Source organism: Lonchura striata, chromosome 30 (assembly GCF_050655825.1).
Source record: "Lonchura striata isolate lonStrDom1 chromosome 30, ASM5065582v1, whole genome shotgun sequence".
Lineage (NCBI taxonomy): Eukaryota > Metazoa > Chordata > Aves > Passeriformes > Estrildidae > Lonchura > Lonchura striata.
This window is the reverse complement of record NC_140732.1, coordinates 8,303,863-8,330,156: the sequence shown is the minus strand read 5'-3', so window position 1 is coordinate 8,330,156 and position 26,294 is coordinate 8,303,863. Positions and strand designations below refer to the sequence as shown.

At 53.8% G+C, this 26,294-nt stretch overlaps 1 protein-coding gene across 4 annotated transcripts in view; it reads left to right on the top strand.

Annotated features, from left to right (window-relative positions):
- DNM2 (dynamin 2) overlaps positions 1 to 26,011 on the top strand; it is a 37,926-nt gene extending 11,915 nt beyond the window's left edge. Inside the window, exons 5-22 of one of the 4 annotated variants that reach the window (XM_085563372.1) lie at positions 52 to 150; positions 1,047 to 1,207; positions 2,328 to 2,470; positions 2,676 to 2,811; positions 4,338 to 4,405; positions 6,577 to 6,715; positions 7,990 to 8,076; positions 8,148 to 8,218; positions 8,720 to 8,749; positions 10,571 to 10,622; positions 11,062 to 11,073; positions 13,005 to 13,118; positions 14,847 to 14,956; positions 15,072 to 15,183; positions 16,994 to 17,158; positions 18,792 to 19,024; positions 21,355 to 21,600; positions 22,908 to 26,011. In XM_085563372.1, the coding sequence (XP_085419498.1) occupies positions 52 to 150; positions 1,047 to 1,207; positions 2,328 to 2,470; positions 2,676 to 2,811; positions 4,338 to 4,405; positions 6,577 to 6,715; positions 7,990 to 8,076; positions 8,148 to 8,218; positions 8,720 to 8,749; positions 10,571 to 10,622; positions 11,062 to 11,073; positions 13,005 to 13,118; positions 14,847 to 14,956; positions 15,072 to 15,183; positions 16,994 to 17,158; positions 18,792 to 19,024; positions 21,355 to 21,600; positions 22,908 to 22,974 (2,045 nt within the window). In that variant the 3' untranslated portion in view covers positions 22,975 to 26,011. The remainder of the gene's footprint in view (positions 1 to 51; positions 151 to 1,046; positions 1,208 to 2,327; positions 2,471 to 2,675; positions 2,812 to 4,337; positions 4,406 to 6,576; positions 6,716 to 7,989; positions 8,077 to 8,147; positions 8,219 to 8,719; positions 8,750 to 10,570; positions 10,623 to 11,061; positions 11,074 to 13,004; positions 13,119 to 14,846; positions 14,957 to 15,071; positions 15,184 to 16,993; positions 17,159 to 18,791; positions 19,025 to 21,354; positions 21,601 to 22,907) is intronic. The other 3 variants (XM_077787749.2, XM_085563373.1, XM_085563374.1) reach the window with 3 other exon arrangements.
- The last annotated feature ends 283 nt before the right edge of the window (positions 26,012 to 26,294 follow it).

Sequence of the window (26,294 nt, the reverse complement as noted above, 5' to 3'; positions counted from 1 at the left end):
TCCCCGTTGGGTGTGGCTGGGGTTAAGCGGGGTGGACGCTCGGCTCCGCAGGCCTGAGGACCATCGGGGTCATCACCAAGCTGGACCTGATGGATGAAGGCACCGACGCCCGCGACGTGCTGGAGAACAAACTGCTGCCCCTGCGGAGAGGTGAGGCCGGGCCCGGGGCCCTGCGGGTCCCCCGTGTCCCCCTGGGGTCACTCCGTGTGTCCTGTGTCCCCCTTGGGTCATTCCATGTGTCCTGTGTCCCCCTTGGGTCACTCTGTGTGTCCCCCTCGGGTCACTCCGTGTGTCCTGTGTCCCCCTTGGGTCATTCCATGTGTCCTGTGTCCCCCTTGGGTCACTCTGTGTGTCCTGGGTTCCTCTCAGGTCACTCTGTGTCCCCCTCAGGTCACTCCGTGTGTCCCCCTCGGGCCACTCCGTGTGTCCCCCTCGGGTCATTCTGTGTGTCCCGTGTCCCCCTCGGGCCACTCCGTGTGTCCTGTGTCCCCCTCGGGTCACTCTGTGTGTCCTGTGTCCCCCTCGGGTCACTCTGTGTGTCCCCCTCGGGTCACTCTGTGTGTCCCCCTCGGGCCACTCCGTGTGTCCTGTGTCCCCCTCGGGTCACTCTGTGTGTCCTGTGTCCCCCTCGGGTCACTCTGTGTGTCCCCCTCGGGTCACTCTGTGTGTCCTCCTCGGGTCATTCTGTGTGTCCCCCTCGGGTCACTCCCTGTGTCCCCCTCGGGTCACTCTGTGTGTCCCCCTCGGGTCATTCTGTGTGTCCCGTGTCCCCCTCGGGCCACTCCGTGTGTCCTGTGTCCCCCTCGGGTCACTCTCTGTGTCCCACTTGGGTCATTCCATGTGTCCCCCTTGGGTCACTCTGTGTGTCCCCCTTGGGTCACTCTGTGTGTTCCCAGTGCCCCCATTGCCCCCATTGCCCCCAGTGTCCCCAGTGCCCCCAGTGTCCCCAGTGCCCTCATATCCCCATTGCCCCCAGTGCCCCCAGTGCCCCCAGTGCCCCCATTCCCATTCCCATTCCCAGCCCCACGCCGTCCCCTCTGTGCCAGGCTACATCGGGGTGGTGAACCGGAGCCAGAAGGACATCGACGGCAAGAAGGACATCCGCGCCGCGCTGGCGGCCGAGCGCAAATTCTTCCTGTCCCACCCGGCCTACCGGCACATGGCCGAGCGCATGGGCACCCCGCACCTGCAGCGGGTGCTCAACCAGGTGGGACGGCCCCTTCCTGCCCCTTTCCTGCCCGGAATGGTGCCCGGAATTCCCGGGGCTCCTGCCTGGAATGGTGCCCGGAATTCCCGGGGCTCCTGCCTGGAATGGTGCCCGGAATTCCCAGGGCTCCTGCCCGGAACGGTGCCCAAAATTCCCAGGGCTCCTGCCTGGAACGGTGCCCGAAATTCCCAGGGCTCCTGCCTGGAATGGTGCCCGTAATTCCCAGGGCTCCTGCCTGGAACGGTGCCCGGAATTCCCGGGGCTCCTGCCTGGAACGGTGCCCGAAATTCCCAGGGCTCCTGCCTGGAATGGTGCCCGAAATTCCCAGGGCTCCTGCCCGGAACGGTGCCCGAAATTCCCAGGGCTCCTGCCCGGAACGGTGCCCAAAATTCCCAGGGCTCCTGCCCGGAACGGTGCCCGAAATTCCCAGGGCTCCTGCCCGGAACGGCACCCGAAATTCCTGGGGCTCCTGCCCAGAACGGTGCCTGAAATTCCCGGGGCTTCTGCCCGGAACGGTGCCCGAAATTCCCGGGGCTCCTACCCGGAACGGTGCCTGAAATTCCTGGGGCTCCTGCCTGGAACGGTGCCCGAAATTCCCGGGGCTCCTACCCGGAACAGTGCCCGAAATTCCTGGGGCTCCTGCCCACCTTTCCCACCCGGAACGGCGCCCGAAATTCCTGAGGCTCCTGCCCACCTTTCCCCCCTGGAACAGCGCCCGAAATTCCAGGGGCTCCTGCCCGGAACAGTGCCCGAAATTCCTGGGGCTCCTGACCACCTTTCCCACCCGGAACAGCGCCCGAAATTCCAGGGGCTCCTGCCCGGAACAGTGCCCGAAATTCCTGGGGCTCCTGACCGCCTTTCCCACCCGGAACGGCGCCCGAAATTCCCAGGGCTCCTGCCCGGAACGGCGCCCGAAATTCCCAGGGCTCCTGCCCGGAACGGTGCCCGAAATTCCCGGGTCTCCTGACCGCCTTTCCCACCCAGAACAGCACCCAAAATTCCTGGGGCTCCTGACCGCCTTTCCCACCCGGAACGGCGCCTGAAATTCCCGGGGCTCCTGCCCAGAACGGCGCCCGAAATTCCCGGGTCTCCCGGCTCAGCTTTTCCCTCCCCTCGGCAGCAACTCACCAACCACATCCGGGAGACGCTGCCCTCGCTGCGGAGCAAGCTGCAGAGCCAGCTGCTGTCCCTGGAGAAGGAGGTGGAGGAGTACAAGAACTTCCGTCCCGACGATCCCGCCCGGAAAACCAAAGCCTTGCTGCAGTGGGTTCCTCTCCAGTGGGAAGAGCTGGGATTGTTCTTGCCGGGGCGAGGGGAAGGGGGACAATTCTCCTGGGAATGGGCTTGGAGCATCCCTGAGTTCCCTGCTTGTCCTGGGAGCACGCCGCAGGAAAAGCTGGGTGCCGGCTGCTGGAATTAGGGGGATTTTTGCTCCAGGAGCTCCCTCATTCCTGGTTTTCCCGCCCAGGATGGTGCAGCAGTTCGGGGTGGACTTTGAGAAGAGGATTGAGGGTTCAGGAGACCAGGTGGACACTCTGGAGCTCTCCGGGGGCGCCAGGATCAACCGGATTTTCCACGAGAGATTCCCCTTCGAGCTGGTGAAGGTGAGGATTGGGGTGGTCCACATCCCTGGAATTTTCCCAACCCAAACCATTAAAAACCCATAAAAATCCCAAAATTTGACTTGGTGAATGTGAGGATTGGCGTGGTCCACATCCCTGGAATTTTCCCAACCCAAACCATTAAAAACCCATAAAAATCCCAAAATTTGAGTTCCTGAAGCTGAGGATTGGGGTGGTCCACATCCCTGGAATTTTCCCAACCCAAACCATTAAAAACCCATAAAAATCCCAAAATTTGACTTGGTAAAGGTGAGGATTGGGGTTGTCCACATCCCTGGAATTTTCCCAACCATAGCCATTAAAAACCCATAAAAATCCCAAAATTTGACTTGGTGAAGGTGAGGATTGGGGTGGTCCACATCCCTGGAATTTTCCCAACCATAGCCATTAAAAACCCATAAAAATCCCAAAATTTGACTTGGTGAAGATGAGGATTGGGGTTGTCCACATCCCTGGAAGTTTTTCCAATCCAAACCATTAAAAACCCATAAAAATCCCAAAATTTGACTTGGTGAAGGTGAGGATTGGGGTGGTCCACATCCCTGGAATTTTCCCAACCATAACCATTAAAAACCCATAAAAATCCCAAAATTTGACTTGGTGAAGGTGAGGATTGTGGTTGTCCACATCCCTGGAATTTTCCCAACCCAAACCATTAAAAATCCATAAAAATCCCAGGATTTGAGTTCCTGAAGGTGAGGATTGGGGTGGTCCCTGTCCCTGGAATTTTCCCAACCCAAACCATTAAAAACCCATAAAAATCCCAAAATTTGACTTGGTGAAGGTGAGGATTGGGGGTTGTCCCTGTCCCTGGAATTTTCCCAACCCAAACCATTAAAAACCCATAAAAATCCCAGGATTTGAGTTCCTGAAGGTGAGGATTGGGGTGGTCCACATCCCTGGAAATTTTTCCAACCCAAACCATTAAAAACCCATAAAATTCCCAAAATTTGAGTTCCTGAAGCTGAGGATTGGGGTTGTCCCTGTCCCTGGAATTTTCCCAACCATAACCATTAAAAACCCATAAAAATCCCAGGATTTGAGTTCCTGAAGGTGAGGATTGGCGTGGTCCACATCCCTGGAATTTTCCCAACCATAGCCATTAAAAACCCATAAAAATCCCAAAATTTGACTTGGTGAAGGTGAGGATTGGGGTTGTCCCTGTCCCTGGAATTTTCCCAACCCAAACCATTAAAAACCCATAAAAATCCCAAAATTTGACTTGGTGAAGGTGAGGATTGGGGTTGTCCCTGTCCCTGGAATTTTCCCAACCCAAACCATTAAAAACCCATAAAAATCCCAAAATTTGACTTGGTGAAGGTGAGGATTGGGGTTGTCCCTGTCCCTGGAATTTTCCCAACCCAAACCATTAAAAACCCATAAAAATCCCGGGATTTGAGGCAGGTAAGGCCGGAGCAGCTGCAGTGATTGGACAGTGATTGATCCCTGATCGATCCCTGATCGATCCCTGATGGATCCCTGATGATTCCCACCCCCTTTCCCGGCAGATGGAATTTGATGAGAAGGATTTGAGGCGGGAGATCAGCTACGCCATCAAGAACATCCACGGGGTGAGGCGAGTATCCAGCAGGGATCTTTTCCTGTCAGCATCCAGGAGCACAAATTATCACCAAATATCATTTTTTATTAACAAACCCAAATCTGACTCCAACACAGCTTCGAGCTGAACGTGTTTTGAATTTTATCCTTTTATAACTTACTATTATTAATTACATAGTAATTATTCAATTTATATTGTTCTGGTGTATACATTGACGTGAGTTTCTCGTGGTCTTTCTCAGGTCCCTGACCACAGTTTCTCATGATTATTCTTATGATTAAACATTCCTGATTAAATTATATTTAATTCCAAATCTATCATCACATCTAACAATTATATCATTTAATATGTATAGTCCCAATTAAATTATATTTAATTCCAAAACAATCATCACATCTAACAATTATATCATTTAATATGTATAGTCCCAATTAAATTATATTTAATTCCAAAACAATCATCACATCTAACAATTATATAATTTATCATGTACAGTTACGATTAAATTATATTTAATTCTGAAATAATCGTCACATCTAACAATTATATCATTTATCATGTACAGTCCCAATTAAATTATATTTAATCCCAAATCTATCATCGCATCTAACAATTATATAATTTATTATGTACAGTCCCAATTAAATAATATTTAATTCCAAATCTATCATCGCATCTAACAATTATATAATTTGTTATGTACAGTCCCGATTAAATTATATTTAATTCCAAATCTATCATCACATCTAACAATTATATCATTTAATATGTACAGTCCCAATTAAATTATATTTAATTCCAAATTTATCATCACATCTAACAATTATATCATTTAATATGTACAGTCCCAATTAAATAATATTTAATTCCAAATCTATCATCACATCTAACAATTATATAATTTATTATGTACAGTCCCGATTAAATTATATTTAATCCCAAAACAATCATCACATCTAACAATTATATAATTTATTATGTACAGTTACGATTAAATTATATTTAATTCCGAAACAATCGTCACATCTAACAATTATATCATTTATCATGTACAGTCCCAATTAAATTATATTTAATTCCAAATTTATCATCACATCTAACAATTATATCATTTAATATGTACAGTCCCAATTAAATTATATTTAATCCCAAATCTATCATCGCATCTTACAATTATATCATTTAATATGTACAGTCCCAATTAAATTATATTTAATTCCAAATCTATCATCACATCTAACAGTTATATCATTTAATATGTACAGTCCCGATTAAATAATATTTAATTCCAAATCTATCATCACATCTAACAATTATCATTTATCATGTACCAGCTACACAGGTGAAGTTCTAGCAAGCACTAATTCTTCATGTACTTAAAATATTTCTTTTTCCCGGGCTTTCTAAGGGGATTTTTCATTTATTCCTAAATCCGCACGAGTTTATAAACATTTACCGTCAGGCCAGGCTCTCCTGGAGCAGGGCTTGTCTCTTGTGCCGAGGTGGGAATTGTTTGTGGGAGCGGAATCGCTCCCTGGGTGGAGGAACCCAAAACTCTCTTGGGGTCAGGGTGGGGTTGGCCCCGTCCCAGTTCATCCCAGTTCATCCCAGTTCATCCCAGTTCATCCCAGTGCATCCCAGTTCCATCCCAGTTCATCCCAGTTCATCCCAGTTCCATCCCAGTTCCATCCCAGTCCATACCAATCCCATCCCAGTGCATCCCAGTTCCATCCCAGTCCATCCCAGTCCATCCCAGTCCCTCCCAGTTCATCCTAGTTCATCCCAGTTCCATCCCAGTTCATCCCAGTGCATCCCAGTCCATCCCAGCTCCATCCCAGTCCATCCCAGTTCCCTCCCAGTCCATCCCAGTCCATCCCAGTCCCTCCCAGTTCCATCCCAGTCCCTCCCAGTTCATCCCAGTTCCATCCCAGTCCCTCCCAGTTCCATCCCAGTCCCTCCCAGTCCCTCCCAGTCCCTCCCAGTTCCATCCCAGTCCATCCCATTCCCTCCCAGTTCCATCCCAGTCCATCCCATTCCCTCCCAGTCCATCCCAGTCCCATCCCAATCCATCCCAGTTCCATCCCAGTTCCATCCCAGTCCATCCCACTCCCTCCCAGTCCCTCCCAGTCCCTCCCAGTCCCTCCCAGTCCGGCTGACCGGGGTTTTTCCCGTTCCCCGGGCTCCAGGACGGGGCTGTTCACGCCGGACCTGGCCTTCGAGGCCATCGTGAAGAAGCAGGTGGTGAAGCTGAAGGAGCCGTGCCTGAAATGTGTGGACTTGGTGATCCAGGAGCTGATCAACACCGTGCGCCAGTGCACCAGTAAGGTACTGGTCAGCCCAGTAAGGGACTGGTCAGCCCAGGGAGGGACTGGTCAGCCCAGGGAGGGACTGGTCAGGACAGTGACACCAGTGAGGGACTGGTCAGGACAGTCAGGGACTGGTCAGGACACTGAGGGACTGGTCAGCCCAGTAAGGGACTGGTCAGCCCAGGGAGGGACTGGTCAGCCCAGGGAGGGACTGGTCAGCCCAGTGAGGGACTGGTCAGCCCAGGGAGGGACTGGTCAGGCCAGTGAGGGACTGGTCAGGCCACTGAGGGACTGGTCAGGCCACTGAGGGACTGGTCAGGCCACTGAGGGACTGGTCAGGCCAGTGAGGGACTGGTCAGGACACTGAGGGACTGGTCAGGACACTGAGGGACTGGTCAGAGCAGTGAGGGACTGGTCAGGACACTGAGGGACTGGTCAGGACACTGAGGGACTGGTCAGGATACTGAGGGACTGGTCAGGACAGTGAGGGACTGGTCAGGACACTGAGGGACTGGTCAGGACAGTGAGGGACTGGTCAGAGCAGTGAGGGACTGGTCAGGACACTGAGGGACTGGTCAGGATACTGAGGGACTGGTCAGCCCAGTGACACCAGTGAGGGACTGGTCAGCCCAGTGCCACCAGTGGTGGGGTTTGGTGGGATTTGGGGGGGTTTGGTGTGGACTGGAATGCTTCTCCCCCACCGGAGCTGCCCGGCTCCATCCCATTGTTTTTCCCGTGCCTTTTCCCTGTTTTTTTCCCTGCCTGCCTCCATCCCATCTCTTCTTCCTGTTCCTTTTCCCTGTTTTTTTGAGCTGCCTGGCTCCATCCCATTGCTTTTTCCCTGTTTTTTTCCCTGCCTGCCTCCATCCCATTGTTTTTCCCAGCCCTTTTCCCTGTTTTTTTCCCTGCCTGCCTCCATCCCATTGTTTTTCCCGTGCCTTTTCCCTGTTTTTTCCCTGCCTGCCTCCATCCCATTGTTTTTCCCAGCCCTTTTCCCTGCCTGCCTCCATCCCATTGTTTTTCCCGTGCCTTTTCCCTGTTTTTTTCCCTGCCTGGCTCCATCCCATCTCTTCTTCCTGTTCCTTTTCCCTGTTTTTTTGAGCTGCCTGGCTCCATCCCATTGCTTTTTCCCTGTTTTTTCCCTGCCCGGCTCCATCCCATTGCTTTTTTCTGGGCCTTTTCCCTTCCTGGCTCCATCCCATTGTTTTTCCCGTGCCTTTTCCCTGTTTTTTTTCCCTGCCTGCCTCCATCCCATTGTTTTTCCCGTGCCTTTTCCCTGTTTTTCTTTTCCAGCTGGGTTCCTACCCCCGCTTGCGGGAGGAGACCGAGCGCATCGTCACCACCCACATCCGAGAGCGCGAGGGCAAAACCAAGGACCAGGTCAGCTCCCCACGCCATTCCCGGCGCGGGAATTGGGAATTCCCACTTTTCCTGACTCCCGCTTCCCTCAGATCCTGCTGCTCATCGACATCGAGCTCTCCTACATCAACACCAACCACGAGGATTTCATCGGCTTCGCCAAGTGAGTCCTTTTCCAGGGGGGACATCTCCTCCCTTCCCCACCTCCGGGGGTTCTGGTTTCATCCTGGTGGGAACACCGGAGTCTCCCAAATTCCCTCCGGCGCCTTTGGCACCCCATTCCCACAGGTTTGGGCGACGGGAAAAGCTCCAGCCTCGGGAATCGGGATGAATCCCGATGGCTCGGGCTGTTGGAAGCAGCCTGGGGCTGTCCTTCCTCTCTGTCCCTCCTCATCCTCTCTCTGCCACCTTCCCTCCACTCTTCCCGGTGTTTCCCAGCCCCAAAACTCCGGGAAGCTCCCAAATTCCAGCTCAGGGTGCCTGGCCCCCACTCCCCCCCTACACATCCTTACATTTCCACGCTCCTCCTGGTTTTTTTCCTCTCTTTCCCCCTTTTTTTCTCTCTCTCTCTCTCCTCTCCGGTCACATTCCCTGCTCTCTGCTGTTCCCCCGGATCCATCACCTCTCCCTGTCTCTGGAATGTTCCGCTCCTCTCCCGGCCCAGCTGTTGCACTGAGCAGCACGTGGCGACCGGGTGGGTACCGGGGACCTGGGGCTTGGGTTTGGAATTCTGGAGCTTCTCCTTTGGAATTGGGATCCTGGAGTTCCTCCTTTGGATCTGGGAATCCTGGAGTTCCTCCTTTGGATCTGGGAATTCTGGAGTTCCTCCTCCCAGTTCAGCTTTGGAATTGGGATCCTGGAGTTCCTCCCCCCACCTCAGCCTGGGGTTTGGGATCCTGGAGTTCCTCCTTTGGATCTGGGAATTCTGGAGTTCCTCCTCCCAGTTCAGCTTTGGAATTGGGATCCTGGAGCTTCTCCTTTGGATCTGGGAATTCGGGAGTTCCTCCTCCCACCTCAGCCTGGGGTTTGGGATCCTGGAGCTTCTCCTTTGGAATTGGGATCCTGGAGTTCCTCCTCCCACCTCAGCCTGGGGTTTGGGATCCTGGAGTTCCTCCTCCCAGTTCAGCCTGGGGTTTGGGATCCTGGAACTTTTCCTTTGGATCTGGGAATTCTGGAGTTCCTTCTCCCTCCTCAGCCTGGGGTTTGGAATTCTGGAGTTCCTCCTTTGGAATTGGGAATTCTGGAGTTCCTCCTCCCACCTCAGCCTGGGGATTGGGATCCTGGAGTTCCTCCTTTGGAATTGGGATCCTGGAGTTCCTCCTTTGGGTGTGGGAATTCTGGAGTTCCTCCTCCCACCTCAGCCTGGGGTTTGGAATTCTGGAGCTTCTCCTTTGGATCTGGGAATTCTGGAGTTCCTTCTCCCTCCTCAGCCTGGGGTTTGGGATCCTGGAGCTTCTCCTTTGGATCTGGGAATTCTGGAGTTCCTCCTCCCACCTCAGCCTGGGGTTTGGGATCCTGGAGCTTCTCCTTTGGATCTGGGAATTCTGGAGTTCCTTCTCCCTCCTCAGCCTGGGGTTTGGGATCCTGGAGCTTCTCCTTTGGATCTGGGAATTCTGGAGTTCCTCCTCCCACTTCAGCCTGGGGTTTGGGATCCTGGAGTTCCTCCTTTGGAATTGGGATCCTGGAGTTCCTCCTCCCACCTCAGCCTGGGGTTTGGGATCCTGGAGTTCCTCCTTTGGAATTGGGATCCTGGAGTTCCTCCTCCCACCTCAGCCTGGGGTTTGGGATCCTGGAGTTCCTCATCCCAGTTCAGCTTTGGAATTGGGAATTCTGGAGCTTCTCCTCCAATTTCAGCCTGGGGTTTGGGATCCTGGAGTTCCTCCTTTGGATCTGGGAATTCTGGAGTTCCTCCTCCCAGTTCACCTTTGGAATTGGGATTCTGGAGTTCCTCCTCCCACTCCAGCCTTGGATTTGGGATCCTGGAGCTCCGCCCAGTTCATCTGGAATTCACCCCGGGCTCCGGGGCAGGCAGGGCGGGCTGCCCCAGACCCCCAAATCCCGGGCTGGGTGTGCGTCCCGTTGGAATTCTAACGGATTTCCTGGATTTTATTCCCGCTCCCGCCCCTCGGTGCTCAGGAGAGACAGGTAGCTTTTCCCTCTGGTGCAGGTAATGCTCCATCCCGGTTTTTTTTGGGGGAGGAATTAGGTTTTTCTGGAAACTCCTGCTTCTCGGTGCTCGGAATTCCCTCGGGAATCTGCAGCCTCTGGAATTCCCATTCCAGAGGAGAGGAGATCCCGCATCCCACCCCCCCCATTTCCGTGCGCTCGCTCCTGGGCAAAACCTCGGGGGAAAAACTCGGGAAAAACTCGGGAAAAACTCGGGAAAAACCTCGGGAAAAACCTCGGGAAGGGGCTCTGGAATTCCACCCTCCGGGATCGGCTCCTCCGGGTGCACAGCCCTCTTTTCCCACCTCAAAATCCCATTTTATTTTTTTTTTTTTTTGGTTTTTCCCAGCGCTCAGCAACGGAACACGCAGCCCAACAAGAAGAGAGCGATCCCCAACCAGGTACAGCCGGAATCTCCCGGAATTCCTGCTCCTCCTTCCTCCTCCTCATCCTCCTCCTCCCAGCCCATCCGTTCACGCGGAATTCCCGCCCGAAATCCGCGGGATTTGGGGAAAAGCGGGCGGGAAAACGCGGCAGAGTTGGGGGGGGTTGAGGCTGTGGGAGCTGGGACGACACCGGGATGATCCCAACCCATCCCATTCCCGAGGGAATTTTGGGATGAGCCCCTTTCCCCTCCCCTGCCTGGGAACGATCATTAATAGCATGTAACGGGTTGTTTTTGTTGTTTTTCCTGCTGTTTTTCCCACTTTTTTCCACTTTTTTTTTCCCTTTTTTTGTGCTTTTCTCCTCTCACTTCCTTCCCTATCCCGTCTCCTTTTTCCCGCTTTTATTTTTTTATTTTTTGGTTTTTTTTTCCCTTTTAATTTTGCACGCCCAAAGGGGGAGATCCTGGTAAGTACCACGGAGCGGGATGGTGCCGGGACAACATTCCCAAAAATCCCAAAAATCACCCCAAAAACGCCGTCCCCGCCTTTATCCAGCTGGGATAAAGGGGACAGAATTCCCAGATGGAGCAGCCGGGCTGGAATTTGGCTTTTTACCCCCCTCAGGTTTTCCCAAATTTTGGGAAAAATTCCAAAATCGTTCTGAATTTATTCGGGATCATGCAGAGGGATGGAAAAAAAATCCCCAATTTTGTTCGGGATGATCCAGAGGGATAAAAAAAAAAACCTCTGGAATTTTCTTGTGGTCATCCAGAAATGAAAAAATTCCAGAATTTTTTCAGGATCATCCAGATGGGTTAAAAAAATTCCCGAATTTTTTTGGGATCATGCAGAGGGATGAAAAAATTCCGGATTTTTATTGAGATCAATAGGAGGGATGAGAAAACGCCCAAATTTTTTTTCGGGATCGTCCGGAAGGATGAAAAAAGTTTGGAATTTTTTTCGGGATCATCCAGAAATGCAAAAAAATTCCCAAATTTTTTCGGGATCATCCAGAAATGAAAAAATTCCCAAATGTTTTTGGGATCATCCCGAAGGATGAAAAAATTCCCGAAATTTTTTTCAGGACCGATCAGAAATGAAAAAAAATTCCAGATTTTTTATTTTTTAATCATCCAGAAATAAAAAAAATCTGGAATTTTTCATTGGATCATCCAGAAATGAAAAAATTCCGGATTTTTTTTTTTTTGGATCATCCAGAAACGAAAATTTTCCCAAATATTTTCAGGATCATCCAGACTGATGGAAAGATTCCCGAATTTTTTTTTTTTTTTTTTTTTTTTTTTTTTTTTGGATCATCCAGAACTGAAAAAATTCCCGGATTTTTTTTCGGGATCCAGGTGATTTCCGTGGGATCCCGGGGATTTTCCCGGGGATTTCCGTGGGATCCTGGGGATTTTCCCGGGGATTTTCCTGATGATTTTCCCAGGGATTTCCCTTGGGATCCCGGTGATTTTCCCGGGGATTTTTTTCGGGATCCCGAGGATTTCCGTGGGATCCCGGTGATTTTCCCGGGGATTTTTTTCGGGATCCCGGTGATTTTCCCGGGGATTTTTTTTGGGATCCCGGTGATTTTCCCGGTGATTTCCATGGGATCCTGGGGATTTTCTCGGTGATTTTCCCGGGGATTTTCCCAGGGATTTTCCCAGTGATTTTCCCGGTGATTTTCGCGGGGATTTCCGTGGGATCCTGGGGATTTTCCTGGTGATTTCCGTGGGATCCTGGGGATTTTCTCGGTGATTTTCCCAGGGATTTTCCCGGGGATTTTCCTGGTGATTTTCCCGGTGATTTCCGTGGGATCCCGGTGATTTTCCCGAGGATTTCTGTGGGATCCCGGTGATTTTCCCGGTGATTTTTTTTGGGATCCCAGGGATTTTCCCGGTGATTTTCCCGGGGATTTTCCCGGGGATTTTCCTGGGGATTTTCCTGGGGATTTTCCCGGGGATTTTCCCGGGGATTTTCCTGGGGATTTTCCCGGTGATTTTCCCGGGGATTTTCCTGGGGATTTTCCTGGGGATTTTCCCGGTGATTTTCCCGGTGATTTCTGTGGGATCCCGGTGATTTTCCCGGGGATTTTTTTTGGGATCCCGGTGATTTTCCCGGTGATTTCCATGGGATCCTGGGGATTTTCTCGGTGATTTTCCCGGTGATTTCCGTGGGATCCCGGGGATTTTCCCGGGGATTTTTTTTGGGATCCCAGGGATTTTCCTCGTGATTTCCGTGGGATCCCGGGGATTTTTTTCAGGATCCGGGGATTTTCCTCGTGATTTCCGTGGGATCCCAGGGATTTTCCCAGTGATTTTCCCAGGGATTTTCCCGGTGATTTTCCCGGGGATTTCCGTGGGATTTTCCCGGTGATTTTCCCGGGAATTCCCGCAGGTGATCCGCCGGGGCTGGTTGACCATCAACAACATCAGCATCATGAAGGGCGGCTCCAAGGAATATTGGTTCGTGCTCACGGCCGAGTCGCTCTCCTGGTACAAGGACGAGGAGGTACGGGCGGGAAAATCCGGGAAAATTTGGGATTTTGGGGGAAATTTGGGATTTGGGGGGGAAAAAATGGGAAAATTTGGGCAGAAAAATGGGATTTGGGGGGCAAAAAAAGGGATTTTTGGGCAGAAAAATGGGATTTACAGGGGGAAAAATGGGGAGAATATGGGGTTTTGGGGGAAAAATGGGATTTACGGGGGGACAATGGGAAAAATATGGGATTTTGGGGGGGAAAATGGGATTTACGGGGGGAAAACGGGGAAAATATGGGATTTTGGGGAAAATCTAGGGTTTTGGGGGGAAAACGGGGAAATATGGGATTTTGGGGGAAAAAATGGGATTTACGGGGGGAAAAATGGGGGAAATATGGGATTTTGGGGGGAAAAATGGGATTTATGGGGGGAATGGGGGAAATATGGGATTTTGGGGGGGAAAATGGGATTTTTGGGCAGAAAAATGGGATTTACAGGGGGAAAAATGGGGGGAATATGGGGTTTTGGGGGAAAAATGGGATTTACGGGGGGAAAATGGGAAAAATAGGGGATTTTGGGGAAAATCTAGGGTTTTGGGGGGAAAACGGGGAAATATGGGATTTTGGGGGGAAAAATGGGATTTACGGGGGGAAAAATGGGGGAAATATGGGATTTTGGGGGGAAAAATGGGATTTTTGGGCAGAAAAATGGGATTTACAGGGGGAAAAATGGGGGGAATATGGGGTTTTGGGGGAAAAATGGGATTTACAGGGGGACAATGGGAAAAATATGGGATTTTGGGGGGGAAAAATGGGATTTACGGGGGGAAAAATGGGGAAATATGGGATTTTGGGGGGGAAATGGGGAAAATATGGGGTTTTGGGGGGAAAAACAGGATTTACGGGGGGAAAATGGGGGAAATCTGGGATTTTGGGGGAAAAAAAGGGATTTATGGGGGGAAAAACGGGGATAATCTGGGATTTTGGGGGGAAAATGGGATTTATGGGGAAAATGTGGAAAACACGGGGTTTTGGGGGGAAATATGAGATTTTGGTGGAAAAACGGGGGAAATATGTGATTTTTTTGGGGAAAAAACGGGATTTATGAGGGGAAACGGGAAATATGGGATTTTGGGGGGGAATGGGGAAAATATGGGGTTTTGGGGGGAAAAATGGGATTTACGGGGGGAAAAATGGGGGAATATGGGATTTTGGGGGGGAAAATGGGATTTACGGGGGGAAAACGGGAAATTTGGGGTTTTGGGGGGAAAAACAGGGAAATCTGGGATTTTGGGGAAAAAACGGGGAAAATCCAAGATTTCTGGGGGGAAAACAGGGAAAATAAGAGATTTTGGGGGGAAAAATGGGATATATGGGGTTCTGAGGGGAAAAAATGGGATTTACGGGGGAAAAAATGGGGAAATCTGGGATTTTGGGGGAAAAACGGGGAAAATATGGGATTTTGGGGGGAAAATGGGATTTACGGGCAGAAAAACAGGGAATATGTGGGATTTTGGGAAAAAAATGGGGAAAACATGGGATTTTGGGGGGAAAAAACAGGGAAAATCCGAGATTTCTGGGGGAAAAATGGGGAAAATCTGGGATTCCCGATGGAAAAATTCCCAGATTCCCGGGGAAGGCGCGGGATGAGCCTTTTCCAACGGGACTTTGGGCCCTGCAATTCCCGAATTCCCGGTTCCTTCCCCCTCCTGGGCCTCGAGGGCGCTGATTCCCGCTTCCCTCCCGTCCCCAATTCCCAGGAAAAGGAGAAGAAGTTCATGCTGCCCCTGGATAATCTGAAAATCCGGGATGTGGAGAAGGGATTCATGTCCACCAAGCACATCTTCGCCATCTTCAACACGGAGCAGAGGTTGGGAATTCTCCCGATTTTCCAGGATTTTTCCCTTGGAGCTCCTGGAGGCCACGGGGGGAGGAATCCGGGATTCCGCGGGAATTCGGGATCCCAAATCCCGTTTTTCCCGCAGGAATGTCTACAAGGATCTGCGGCAGATCGAGCTGGCCTGCGATTCCCAGGAGGACGTGGACAGCTGGAAAGCCTCGTTCCTGCGGGCCGGAGTTTATCCCGAGAAGGACCAGGTGAATCCCGAATCCCAAATCCCAAATCCCGACCCGAATCCCATCACGAATCCTGTCCTGAATCCCGAATCCTGTCCCGAATCCTGTCCTGAATCCCAACCCAAATCCCATCCCAAATTCCATCCCAAATCCCAAATCGATCCCAAATCCTGTCCTGAATCCCGACCCAAATCCCATCACGAATCCTGTCCTGAATCCCGACCCAAATCCCAAATCGATCCCAAATCCCGACCCAAATCCCGTCACGAATCCTGTCCTGAATCCCGAATCCTGTCCCGAATCCTGTCCTGAATCCCAACCCAAATCCCATCCCAAATTCCATCCCAAATCCCAAATCGATCCCAAATCCTGTCCCAAATCCCATCCCGAATCCCAAATCCCATCCTGAATCCCGTCCCAAATCCCAAATCGATCCCAAATCCTGTCCTGAATCCCATCCCGAATCCCGACCCAAATCCATCCCAAATTCCATCCCAAATCCCAAATCGATTCCAAATCCTGTCCTGAATCCCATCCCGAATCCTGTCCTGAATCCCGAATCCTGTCCCGAATCCTGTCCTGAATCCCAACCCAAATCCATCCCAAATTCCATCCCAAATCCCAATCGATCCCAAATCCTGTCCCAAATCCCATCCCGAATCCCAAATCCCATCCTGAATCCCGTCCTGAATCCTGTCCTGAATCCTGTCCCAAATCCCAAATCGATCCCAAATCCCATCCCAAATCCCATCCCAAATCCTGTCCCAAATCCCATCCCAAATCCCATCCCGAATCCCGACCCAAATCCCAAATCCCATCCCAAATTCCAAATCCCGTCCCAAATCCCATCCCATATCCCAAATCCCATCCTGAATCCCATCCTGAATCCTGTCCTGAATCCTGTCCCAAATCCCAAATCGATCCCAAATCCCGTCCCAAATCCCAAATCCCATCCCAAATCCACGGGGATGGGGAATGGATCCCTGGAATCTGGGGAAGGGGGATGGGGAGGGGGAAAAGGGGATGGAGAACATGGAAAAGGGGATGGAGAACATGGAAAAGGGGTTGGAGAACCTGGAAAAGGGGTTGGAGATTTGGAAAAGGGGTTGGAGATTTGGGAAAGGGGATGGAGAACATGGAAAAAGGGATGGAGAACATGGAAAAGGGGATGGGGATTTGGGAAAGGGGATGGAGAACCTGGAAAAGGGGATGGGGATTTGGGAAAGGGGATGGAGAACATGGAAAAGGGGATGGGGATTTGGGAAAGGGGATGGAGAACATGGAAAAGGGGCTGGAGATTTGGAAAAGGGGATGGAGAACATGGAAAAGGGGATGGGGATTTGGGAAAGGGGATGGAGAACCTGGAAAAGGGGATGGAAATTTGGGAAAGGGGATGAGAACATGGAAAAGGGGCTGGAGATTTGGGAAAGGGGATGGAGAACATGGAAAAGGAGATGGAGAACATGGAAAAGGGGATGGAAATTTGGGAAAGGGGATGAGAACATGGAAAAGGAGATGGAGAACATGGAAAAGGGGCTGGAGATTTGGAAAAGGGGATGGAGAACATGGAAAAGGGGATGGGGATTTGGGAAAGGGGATGAGAACATGGAAAAGGGGATGGAGAACATGGAAAAGGGGTTGGAGATTTGGAAAAGGGGATGGAGATTTGGAAAAGGGGATGGAGATTTGGAAAAGGGGATGGAGAACATGGAAAAAGGGATGGAGAACCTGGAAAAGGGATGGGGCAGGAGGAACTGATCCGGCAACGCCGCGCTGGAGCAGCAGCGGGATCCCAGCTCTGAGCATTCCCAAATTTTCCCTTTTCCTGCAGACGGAGAGCGAGGAGGGCGCCCAGGAAAACACCTTTTCCATGGATCCGCAGCTGGAGAGGCAGGTGGAGACCATCCGGAACCTGGTGGATTCCTACGTTGGGATCATCAACAAATCCATCCGGGACCTCATGCCAAAGACCATCATGCACCTCATGATCAATAATGTGAGGGGGAAAGGGATGGAGGGCTTGGAAAAGGGGTGGAAATTTGGGAAAGGGATGGAGAATATGGAAAAGGGATGGAAATTTGGGAAAGGGATGGAGAATATGGGAAAGGGATGGAAATTTGGGAAAGGGGATGGAGGGCTTGGAAAAGGGATGGAGAATATGGGAAAGGGATGGAGGGCATGGAAAAGGGATGGAGATTTGGGAAAGGGATGGAGAATATGGGAAAGGGATGGAAATTTGGGAAAGGGGATGGAGGGCTTGGAAAAGGGGTGGAAATTTGGGAAAGGGATGGAGGGCATGGAAAAGGGGTGGAAATTTGGGAAAGGGGATGGAGGGCTTGGAAAAGGGATGGAGGGCTTGGAAAAGGGATGGAAATTTGGGAAAGGGATGGAGGGCTTGGAAAAGGGAATGGAGAATATGAGAAAGGGATGGAGGGCTTGGAAAAGGGGTGGAAATTTGGGAAAGGGGATGGAGAATATGGGAAAGGGATGGAAATTTGGGAAAGGGGATGGAGGGCATGGAAAAGGGATGGAAATTTGGGAAAGGGATGGAGAATATGGGAAAGGGATGGAAATTTGGGAAAGGGGATGGAGGGCATGGAAAAGGGATGGAGGGCTTGGAAAAGGGATGGAGGGCTTGGAAAAGGGATGGAGCTTTGGGAAAGGGGATGAGGAGAAGGGAAAAAGGGATGGAGGACATGGAAAAGGGTTTGGAGATTTGGGAAAGGGGTTGGAAATTTGGGAAAGGTGATGGAGATTTGGGAAAGGGGATGGAGATTTGGGAAAGGGGTTGGAGATCCAGGAAAGGGGATGGAGAGCATGGAAAAGGGGATGGAGATTTGGGAAAGAGGATGGAAATTTGGAAAAGGGGATGGAGATTTCGGAAAGTGGATGGAGATTTGGGAAAGAGAATGGAGATCTGGGAAAGGGGTTGGAGATTTGGAAAAGGGGATGGAGATTTCGGAAAGAGGATGGAAATTTGGGAAAGAGGATGGAAATTTGGAAAAGGGGATGGAGAGCATGGAAAAGGGGTTGGAGATTTGGGAAAGTGGATGGAGATTTGGGAAAGAGGATGGGGATCTGGGAAAGGGGTTGGAGATTTGGGAAAGGGGATGGAAATTTGGGAAGGAGGATGGAGATCTGGGAAAGGGGTTGGAGATTTGGGAAAGGGGATGGAGGGCATGGAAAAGGGGTTGGAGATTTGGGAAAGGGGATGGAAATTTGGGAAAGGGGATAGAGAACATGGAAAAGGGGCTGGAGATTTGGGAAAGGGGTCGGAAATCTGGGAAAGGGGTCGGAGATCTGGGAAAGGGGCTGGGGATTTGGGAAAGGGGCTGGGGATTTGGGAAGGGGGCTGGGGATTTGGGAAAGGGGCTGGGGATTTGGGAAGGGGGCTGGGGATTTGGGAAGGGGGCTGGGGATTTGGGAAGGGGGACAGAGTCGGTCGAAAGGAGATGGAGCGGGCATTGCCACGACCGGATTTACAAAAAATTCTTGGTGGAATTTTCCATCCCTCCTCCTGGAAAAACCCCTCCCACCCTCCACCACCACCACCACCACCACCAAACCATCCCACCCTCATCTCCACGTGGGGATAAATCCCAAATTTTTTTTTTTTCCCCCCACCCCAGACCAAGGATTTCATCCACTCGGAGCTCCTGGCTTTCCTCTACTCCTCGGGCGACCAGAGCAGCCTGATGGAGGAGTCGGCCGAGCAGGCGCAGCGGCGCGACGAGGTGCTGCGCACGTTCCACGCGCTGCGCGAGGCGCTGGCCGTCATCGGCGACATCGGCGCCAGCACCGTGTCCACGCCCGTGCCCCCGCCCGTGGACGACACCTGGCTGCAGCCCGCCGCCGGCCACAGGTGGGGAAGGGGGGTTTGGGGGGAGTTTGGGGGTGTTTGGGGTGTTCGCTGCAGGGTTTTGGGGGGTTTGGGGGGTTTGAGAGGGGGTTTGGGGGGTTTGAGAGGGGGTTTGGGGGGCTTTGGGGGATTTGAGAGGGGGTTTGGGGGGTTTGAGAGGGGGTTTGGGGGGGTTGGGGGGGGGGTTTGGAGGGGTTGGGGAGGGGGTTTGGGGGGTTTGAGAGGGGGTTTGGGGGGGTTTGGGGGGTTTGAGAGGGGGTTTGGGGGGTTTGGGGGGGTTTGAGAGGGAGTTTGGGGGGTTGGAGAGGGAGTTTGGGGGGTTTGGGGGGTTTGAGAGGGGGTTTGGGGGGGTTGGGGAGGGGGTTTGGGGGGGTTTGAGGGGGGGTTGGGGGGGGTTTGGGGGATTTGAGAGGGGGTTTGGGGGGGTTGGGGAGGGGGTTTGGGGGGGTTTGGGGGGTTTGAGAGGGGGTTTGGGGGGGTTGGGGGGTTTGAGAGGGGGTTTGGGGGGGTTGGGGAGGGGGTTTGGGGGGATTTGAGGGGGGTTTGGGGGGTTTGAGAGGGGGTTTGGGGGGTTTGGGGGTGTTTGGGGTGTTCGCTGCAGGGTTTTGGGGGGTTTGGGGGGTTTGAGAGGGAGTTTGGGGGGTTTGAGAGGGGGTTTAGGGGGGTTGGGGAGGGAGTTTGGGGGGTTTGAGAGGCGATTTGGGGTGTTTGAGAGGGAGTTTGGGGGGGTTGGGGAGGGGGTTTGGGGGGTTTGGGGGGGTTTGAGAGGGGGTTTGGGGAATTTTGGGGGGTTTGGGGGTTTGAGAGGGGGTTTGAGAGGGGGTTTGGGGGGGTTTGGGGGGTTTTTGGGGGTTTTTGGGGTTTGGGGGGTTTGAGGGGGGTTTTGGGCTTTGGGGTGGTCCATGTGGTGCTTGAGGTGTTCCCAGAGGGGTTTGGGGTGTCCCACTGACCAATCCCACCCTGTGCCCACCCCAATGCCCACCCAATCCCACCCCAATACCCACCCCGTGCCCACCCTATACCCACCCCATACCCACCCCGTGCCCGCCCCGTGCCCACCCCATGCCCACCCCAATCCCACCCCAATACCCACCCCATGCCCACCCCAATCCCACCCCAATACCCACCCCATACCCACCCCAATCCCACCCCAATACCCACCCCATACCCACCCCATACCCACCCCATGCCCACCCCATGCCCACCCCACTGACTGATCCCACCCCATTTCCGTTCCAATGCCCACCCCAATACCCACCCCATGCCCACCCCAATACCCACCCCAATACCCACCCCGTGCCCACCCCATACCCACCCTGTGCCCGCCCCGTGCCCGCCCCGTGCCCGCCCCGTGCCCGCCCCGTGCCCGCCCCGTGCCCACCCAATACCTACCCCAATCCCACCCAATCCCACCCCAATACCCACCCCATACCCACCCCATGCCCACTTCATACCCACCCCGTGCCCACCCCAATGCCCACCCCATACCCACCCCAATACCGACCCCAATACCCACCCCGTGCCCACCCCAATACCCACCCAATACCCACCCCAATCCCACCCCATACCCACCCCAATACCCACCCAATGCCCACCCCAATACCCACCCCAATACCCACCCCAATACCCACCCCATTTCCATCCCAATACTCACCCAATGCCCACCCCAATGCCCACCCTGATCCCACCCCATACCCACCCCAATACCCACCCAATGCCCACCCCAATCCCACCCAATCCCACCCAATCCCACCCCAATACCCACCCCATACCCACCCCATTTCCACCCCATACCCACCCCATGCCCACCCCATACCCACCCCATACCCACCCAATCCCACCCCATACCCACCCCATACCCACCCAATGCCCACCCTGTGCCCACCCCAATCCCACCCAATCCCACCCCAATACCCACCCCAATGCCCACCCCAATACCCACCCCAATGCCCCCCCCATACCCACCCCATGCCCACCCCAATACCCACCCCATACCCGCCCCATGCCCGCCCCGTGCCCGCCCCATACCCACCCCATTTCCACCCCATACCCGCCCCATACCCACCCAATGCCCACCCCATTTCCACCCCAATACCCACCCCATGCCCACCCCATTTCTACCCCAATACCCACCCCGTGCCCACCCCAATCCCACCCAATCCCACCCCAATACCCACCCCATACCCACCCCATACCCGCCCCATACCCACCCCATACCCACCCCATACCCACCCCATACCCACCCCAATACCCACCCCATACCCACCCCATACCCACCCCATGCCCACCCCGTGCCCGCCCCGTGCCCGCCCCTCACCGCTCTCTGCCCGCAGCCCCCCGCCGCAGCGCCGGCCGCCCTCGGCGCTGCCTCCTCCGGGCCGCCCTCCGTCGCTGCGGGCACCGGCCCCGGGGCCGCCGCCGCTGCCCGGGGGGGCACCGCCCGCCTTCGCCGCGCCGCCCATCCCGTCCCGCCTCGGCCCCTTCGCCGCCGCCGCCGCCGCCGAGCCGTTCGGCGCCCCGCCCCAGATCCCCGCCCGGCCCGCCCGCGTCCCGCCCGGCATCCCGCCCGGCGTGCCCCGGTGAGACCGGCGGCGGGGCGGGCGGGATCCGATGGGATCCGATGGGATCTGATGGGATCTGATGGGATCTGATGGGGTTACACTGGGATACACTGGGGTTACACTGGGATTCGCTGGGGTGGGCTGGGATACACTGGGATCTGCTGGGGTTACACTGGGATACACTGGGGTTACACTGGGATCTGCTGGGGTCACACTGGGATACACTGGGGTTACACTGGGATCTGCTGGGGTGGGCTGGGATACACTGGGGCGGGTGGGATCCAATGGGATCCGATGGGATCCGATGGGGTCTGATGGCGTGGGCTGGGATTCGCTGGGGTGGGCTGGGATCTGCTGGGGATGGACTGGGATACACTGGGGTTACACTGGGATCTGCCGGGGATGGACTGGGATCCACTGGGGTGGGCTGGGATCTGATGGGATCCGCTGGGGTGGGCTGGGATTCGTTGGGGTGGGCTGGGATCCACTGGCATCTGCTGGGGTCACACTGGGATACACTGGGGTTACACTGGGATCTGCTGGGGATAGACTGGGATCCGCTGGGGTTACACTGGGATCTGCTGGGGTGGGCTGGGATCTGCTGGGGTTACACTGGGATCTGATGGGATCCGCTGGGGTGGGCTGGGATCTGCTGGGGTTACGCTGGGATCTGCTGGGGATGGACTGGGATTCGTTGGGGTGGGCTGGGATCTGCTGGGATCTGCTGGGGTCACACTGGGATACACTGGGGTTACACTGGGATCTGCTGGGGATAGACTGGGATCCACTGGGGTGTGCTGGGATCTGATGGGATCCGCTGGGGTGGGCTGGGATCTGCTGGGGTTACACTGGGTTCTGCTGGGGATGGACTGGGATACACTGGGGTGGACTGGGATCTGCTGGGGTCACACTGGGATACACTGGGGTTACACTGGGATCTGCTGGGGATAGACTGGGATCCACTGGGGTGGGCTGGGATCTGCTGGGATCTGCTGGGGTCACACTGGGATCTGCCAGGATGGGCTGGGATCCGCTGGGGTTACACTGGGAGTACACTGGGATGTGCTGGGGTGAGCTGGGATTCGCTGGGATGGACTGGGATCTGCTGGGGTTACACTGGGATTACACTGGGACATACTGGGATACACTGGGATTACACTGGGACACACTGGGATCCACTGGGATTACACTGGGACATACTGGGACCCACTGGGGATCCACTGGGATTACACTGGGACATACTGGGACATACTGGGACATACTGGGATCCACTGGGGACCCACTGGGACCCCCGGGACCCCCGCTCAGCGCCCCCGTTCCCGCAGGAGGCCCCCGGCGGCCCCGAGCCGCCCGACCATCATCCGCCCGGCCGAGCCCTCCCTGCTGGATTAACCGCGGGATCCGCCGGATCCTCGGGATCCAGCCCGGCCACCGCCCCCGGCACCGGGAGAAACGGGGGAAAAACGGGAAAAAACGGGAAAAAATGGGGGAAAGGCAACCCAGAGACACACAGAGCCAGCCCGGAGCTGATCCTGATCCCTGATCCCGGGGCTGATCCTGATCCCTGATCCCAAATCCCGGGACTGATCCTGATCCCTGATCCCGAATCCCGGGACTGATCCTGATCCCAGGGCTGACCCCAGATCCTGGGACGGATCCTGATCCCAAATCCCGGGGCTGATCCTGATCCCGGGGCTGACCCCAGATCCTGGGACGGATCCTGATCCCAAATCCTGGGGCTGATCCTGATCCCTGATCCCAAATCCCGGGACTGATCCCAGATCCTGGGACGGATCCTGATCCCGAATCCCGGGGCTGATGCTGATCCCGAATCCCGGGGTTTGACATTTGACCCCAGATCCCGGGGCTGATCCTGAATCCTGGCACTGATCCCAAATCCCGGCACTGATCCCAAATCCCGGGGCTGATCCCAGGTCCTGGGGCTGATCCTGATCCCAGATCCTGGCACTGATCCCAAATCCCGGGGCTGATCCCGAATTCTGAGGCTGATCCCTGGGCTGATCCCGAATCCCATCCGGGAGCTGATCCCGAATCCCGGGGCTGATCTCGGATCCCAATCCCGGATCCCATCCCAGATCCCAATCCCAGATCCCAATCCCGGATCTGATCCCGGATCCCAGTCCTGGATCCCAATCCCGGATCTGACTCTGGATCCCAATCCCAGATCCCAATCCCGGATCCCAAATCCCAGATCTGATTCCCGATCCCGATCCCGATCCTGGATCCCGATCCCGGATCCTGGATCTGATCCCGGATCCCAATCCCAGATCCCAATCCTGGATCCCGGATCCCGGCGGGGACATCTCCCGGGCAGGTCCCGGCAGCTCCGGTCCCTCCCGGTGTCTCCCGGTCTCTCCCGGTGTCTCCCGGTCACTCCCGGTCCCTCCCGGTGTCTCTCCCGATCCCTCCCGGTCTCTCCCGGTCTCTCCCGGTGTCTCTCCCGGTGTCTCTCCCGGTCCCTCCCGGTCTCTCCCGGTCCCTCCCGGTCTCTCCCGGTCTCTCCCGGTGTCTCCCGGTGTCTCCCGGTCTCTCCCGGTGTCTCCCGGTGTCTCCCGGTGTCTCTCCCGGTCCCTCCCGGTCTCTCCCGGTGTCTCTCCCGGTGTCTCTCCCGGTCTCTCCCGGTCCCTCCCGGTGTCTCTCCCGGTCCCTCCCGGTGTCTCTTCCGGTCTCTCCCGGTGTCTCCCGGTGTCTCCCGGTGTCTCTCCCGGTGTCTCTCCCGGTGTCTCTCCCGGTCCCTCCCGGTCTCTCCCGGTCCCTCCCGGTGTCTCTCCCGGTCCCTCCCGGTGTCTCTTCCGGTCTCTCCCGGTGTCTCCCGGTGTCTCCCGGTGTCTCTCCCGGTGTCTCCCGGTGTCTCCTGGTGTCTCCCGGTGTTTCCCGGTCCCTCCCGGTCCCTCCCGGTCTCTCCCGGTCTCTCCCGGTCTCTCCCGGTCTCTCCCGGTCTCTCCCGGTGTTTCCCGGTCCCTCCCGGTGTTTCCCGGTGTCTCCCGGTCCCTCCCGGTGTCTCCCGGTCCCTCCCGGTGTCTCTCCCGGTCTCTCCCGGTCTCTCCCAGTCACTCCCGGTCTCTCCCGGTGTCTCTCCCGGTCTCTCCCGGTGTTTCCCGGTGTCTCTCCCGGTCTCTCCCGGTCTCTCCCGGTGTCTCTCCCGGTCTCTCCCGGTGTTTCCCGGTGTCTCTCCCGGTCTCTCCCGGTCTCTCCCGGTGTCTCTCCCGATCCCTCCCGGTCCCTCCCGGTCTCTCCCGGTGTCTCCCGGTACCGAATTTTGGGGTGGGGGCGGGGGGGGAACTTTGCACTTTGTCAGAATTCCCGAGGGGGGAGGGGCCGGGGCCTTCCTCCCCCTCCTCCTCCTCCCCAAATTCCCGGAAAATTCCCGGAAAATTCCCGGAAAATTCCCGGAAAATTCCCGAAAAATTCCCGGGATTTTGCCCCAAAACCGCCCCCGGCTCCTCCCAGGCCTCGGCTTTGGGGGGTTTTTATTTTTATTTATTTTTTTCCTTTTTTTTTTTTTTTTTTTTGTTAATTTTTGGTGGTTTCTTGGGGTTTTTTGGGGGTTTTTGGGTTTTTTTGAGGTTATTTGGGTTTTTTAGGGTTTTTTCCAGGGTTTTTGGGGGTTTTTTTGGGGGTTTTTTGGGGGTTTTTTTTGAGGGTTTTTTTGAGGTTTTTTTGAGATTTTTTTGAGATTTTTTTGAGATTTTTTTGAGATTTTATTGAGATTTTTTTGAGATTTTTTTCGGGTTTTTTTGGGGTTTTTTTGAGGGTTTTTTTGGGGATTTTTTTAGGTTTTTTAGGAGGGTTTGGGGGGGTTGAGGTGGTTTTTTTTGTTTTTTGAAGTTTTTTGGGATTTTTGGGGGGTTTTTTGCGGGGGTTTCTTTGAGGGTTTTTTTAGGTTTTTTTATGTTTTCTGTGGGTTTTTTTGGGGGATTTTTTAGGGTTTTTTTGGTTTGGTTTTTTTTTTGAAGTTTGGGGATTTTATTGAGGTTTTTGGGGATCGTTTTGAGGGTTTTTTTTAGAATTTTTTTTCCTTTTTTTCGTTATTTTTGGGGGGGTTTTTTTGAGGGTTTTTTTGGAATTTTTTGGAGTTTTTTGGGTGCTTTTTTTTAGTTTTTTTTTTGTTTGTTCGTTTTTTTGGGTTTTTTTAGGGCCGGGCCAAACACTGGAATTCCCCGAGGGGATTTCCCCGCTGATCCCAAATTCCCTGAAAACCTCAGGAATTTTATTCGGGAATTTCCCCGGGAGAGGAGGAGGAGGAAGGGGAGGAAGCCGCGGCCCCGCCGCGTTCCCGCTCCGCCGGGAGCCGAGGTTGTAAATATTTTTACAGAATTGTATTAATTGTATAAAAAAAAACCAAAAAAAAACAAAAAAAAAATTGGGAAAAAAAATTAAAAAAAAAAAAAAATTGGGGAAAAAAAAAGAGGGGGGGGGAATTAAAAAAAAATTAAAAATACAAAATAAAAAATTAAAAAAGCTAAAAAAAAAAAATTTAAAAAAAGGAAAAAAATGATAAAAAAAAATTTAAAAAAAGCCAAAAAACGCGGCCCAGCAATAAATGAAGAAAAGTGGAATTTTCCCAACCCCCCCCCGGCCCCGGTGCCTTAACGACCCCCCGGCTCGGGGGGGGCTAATTAATCCATTAACGAGCCGGGGGCGGATTTTTTTTTTTTTTTGGGGGGGGGGGTTCCCCCCGAAGTGCCTCC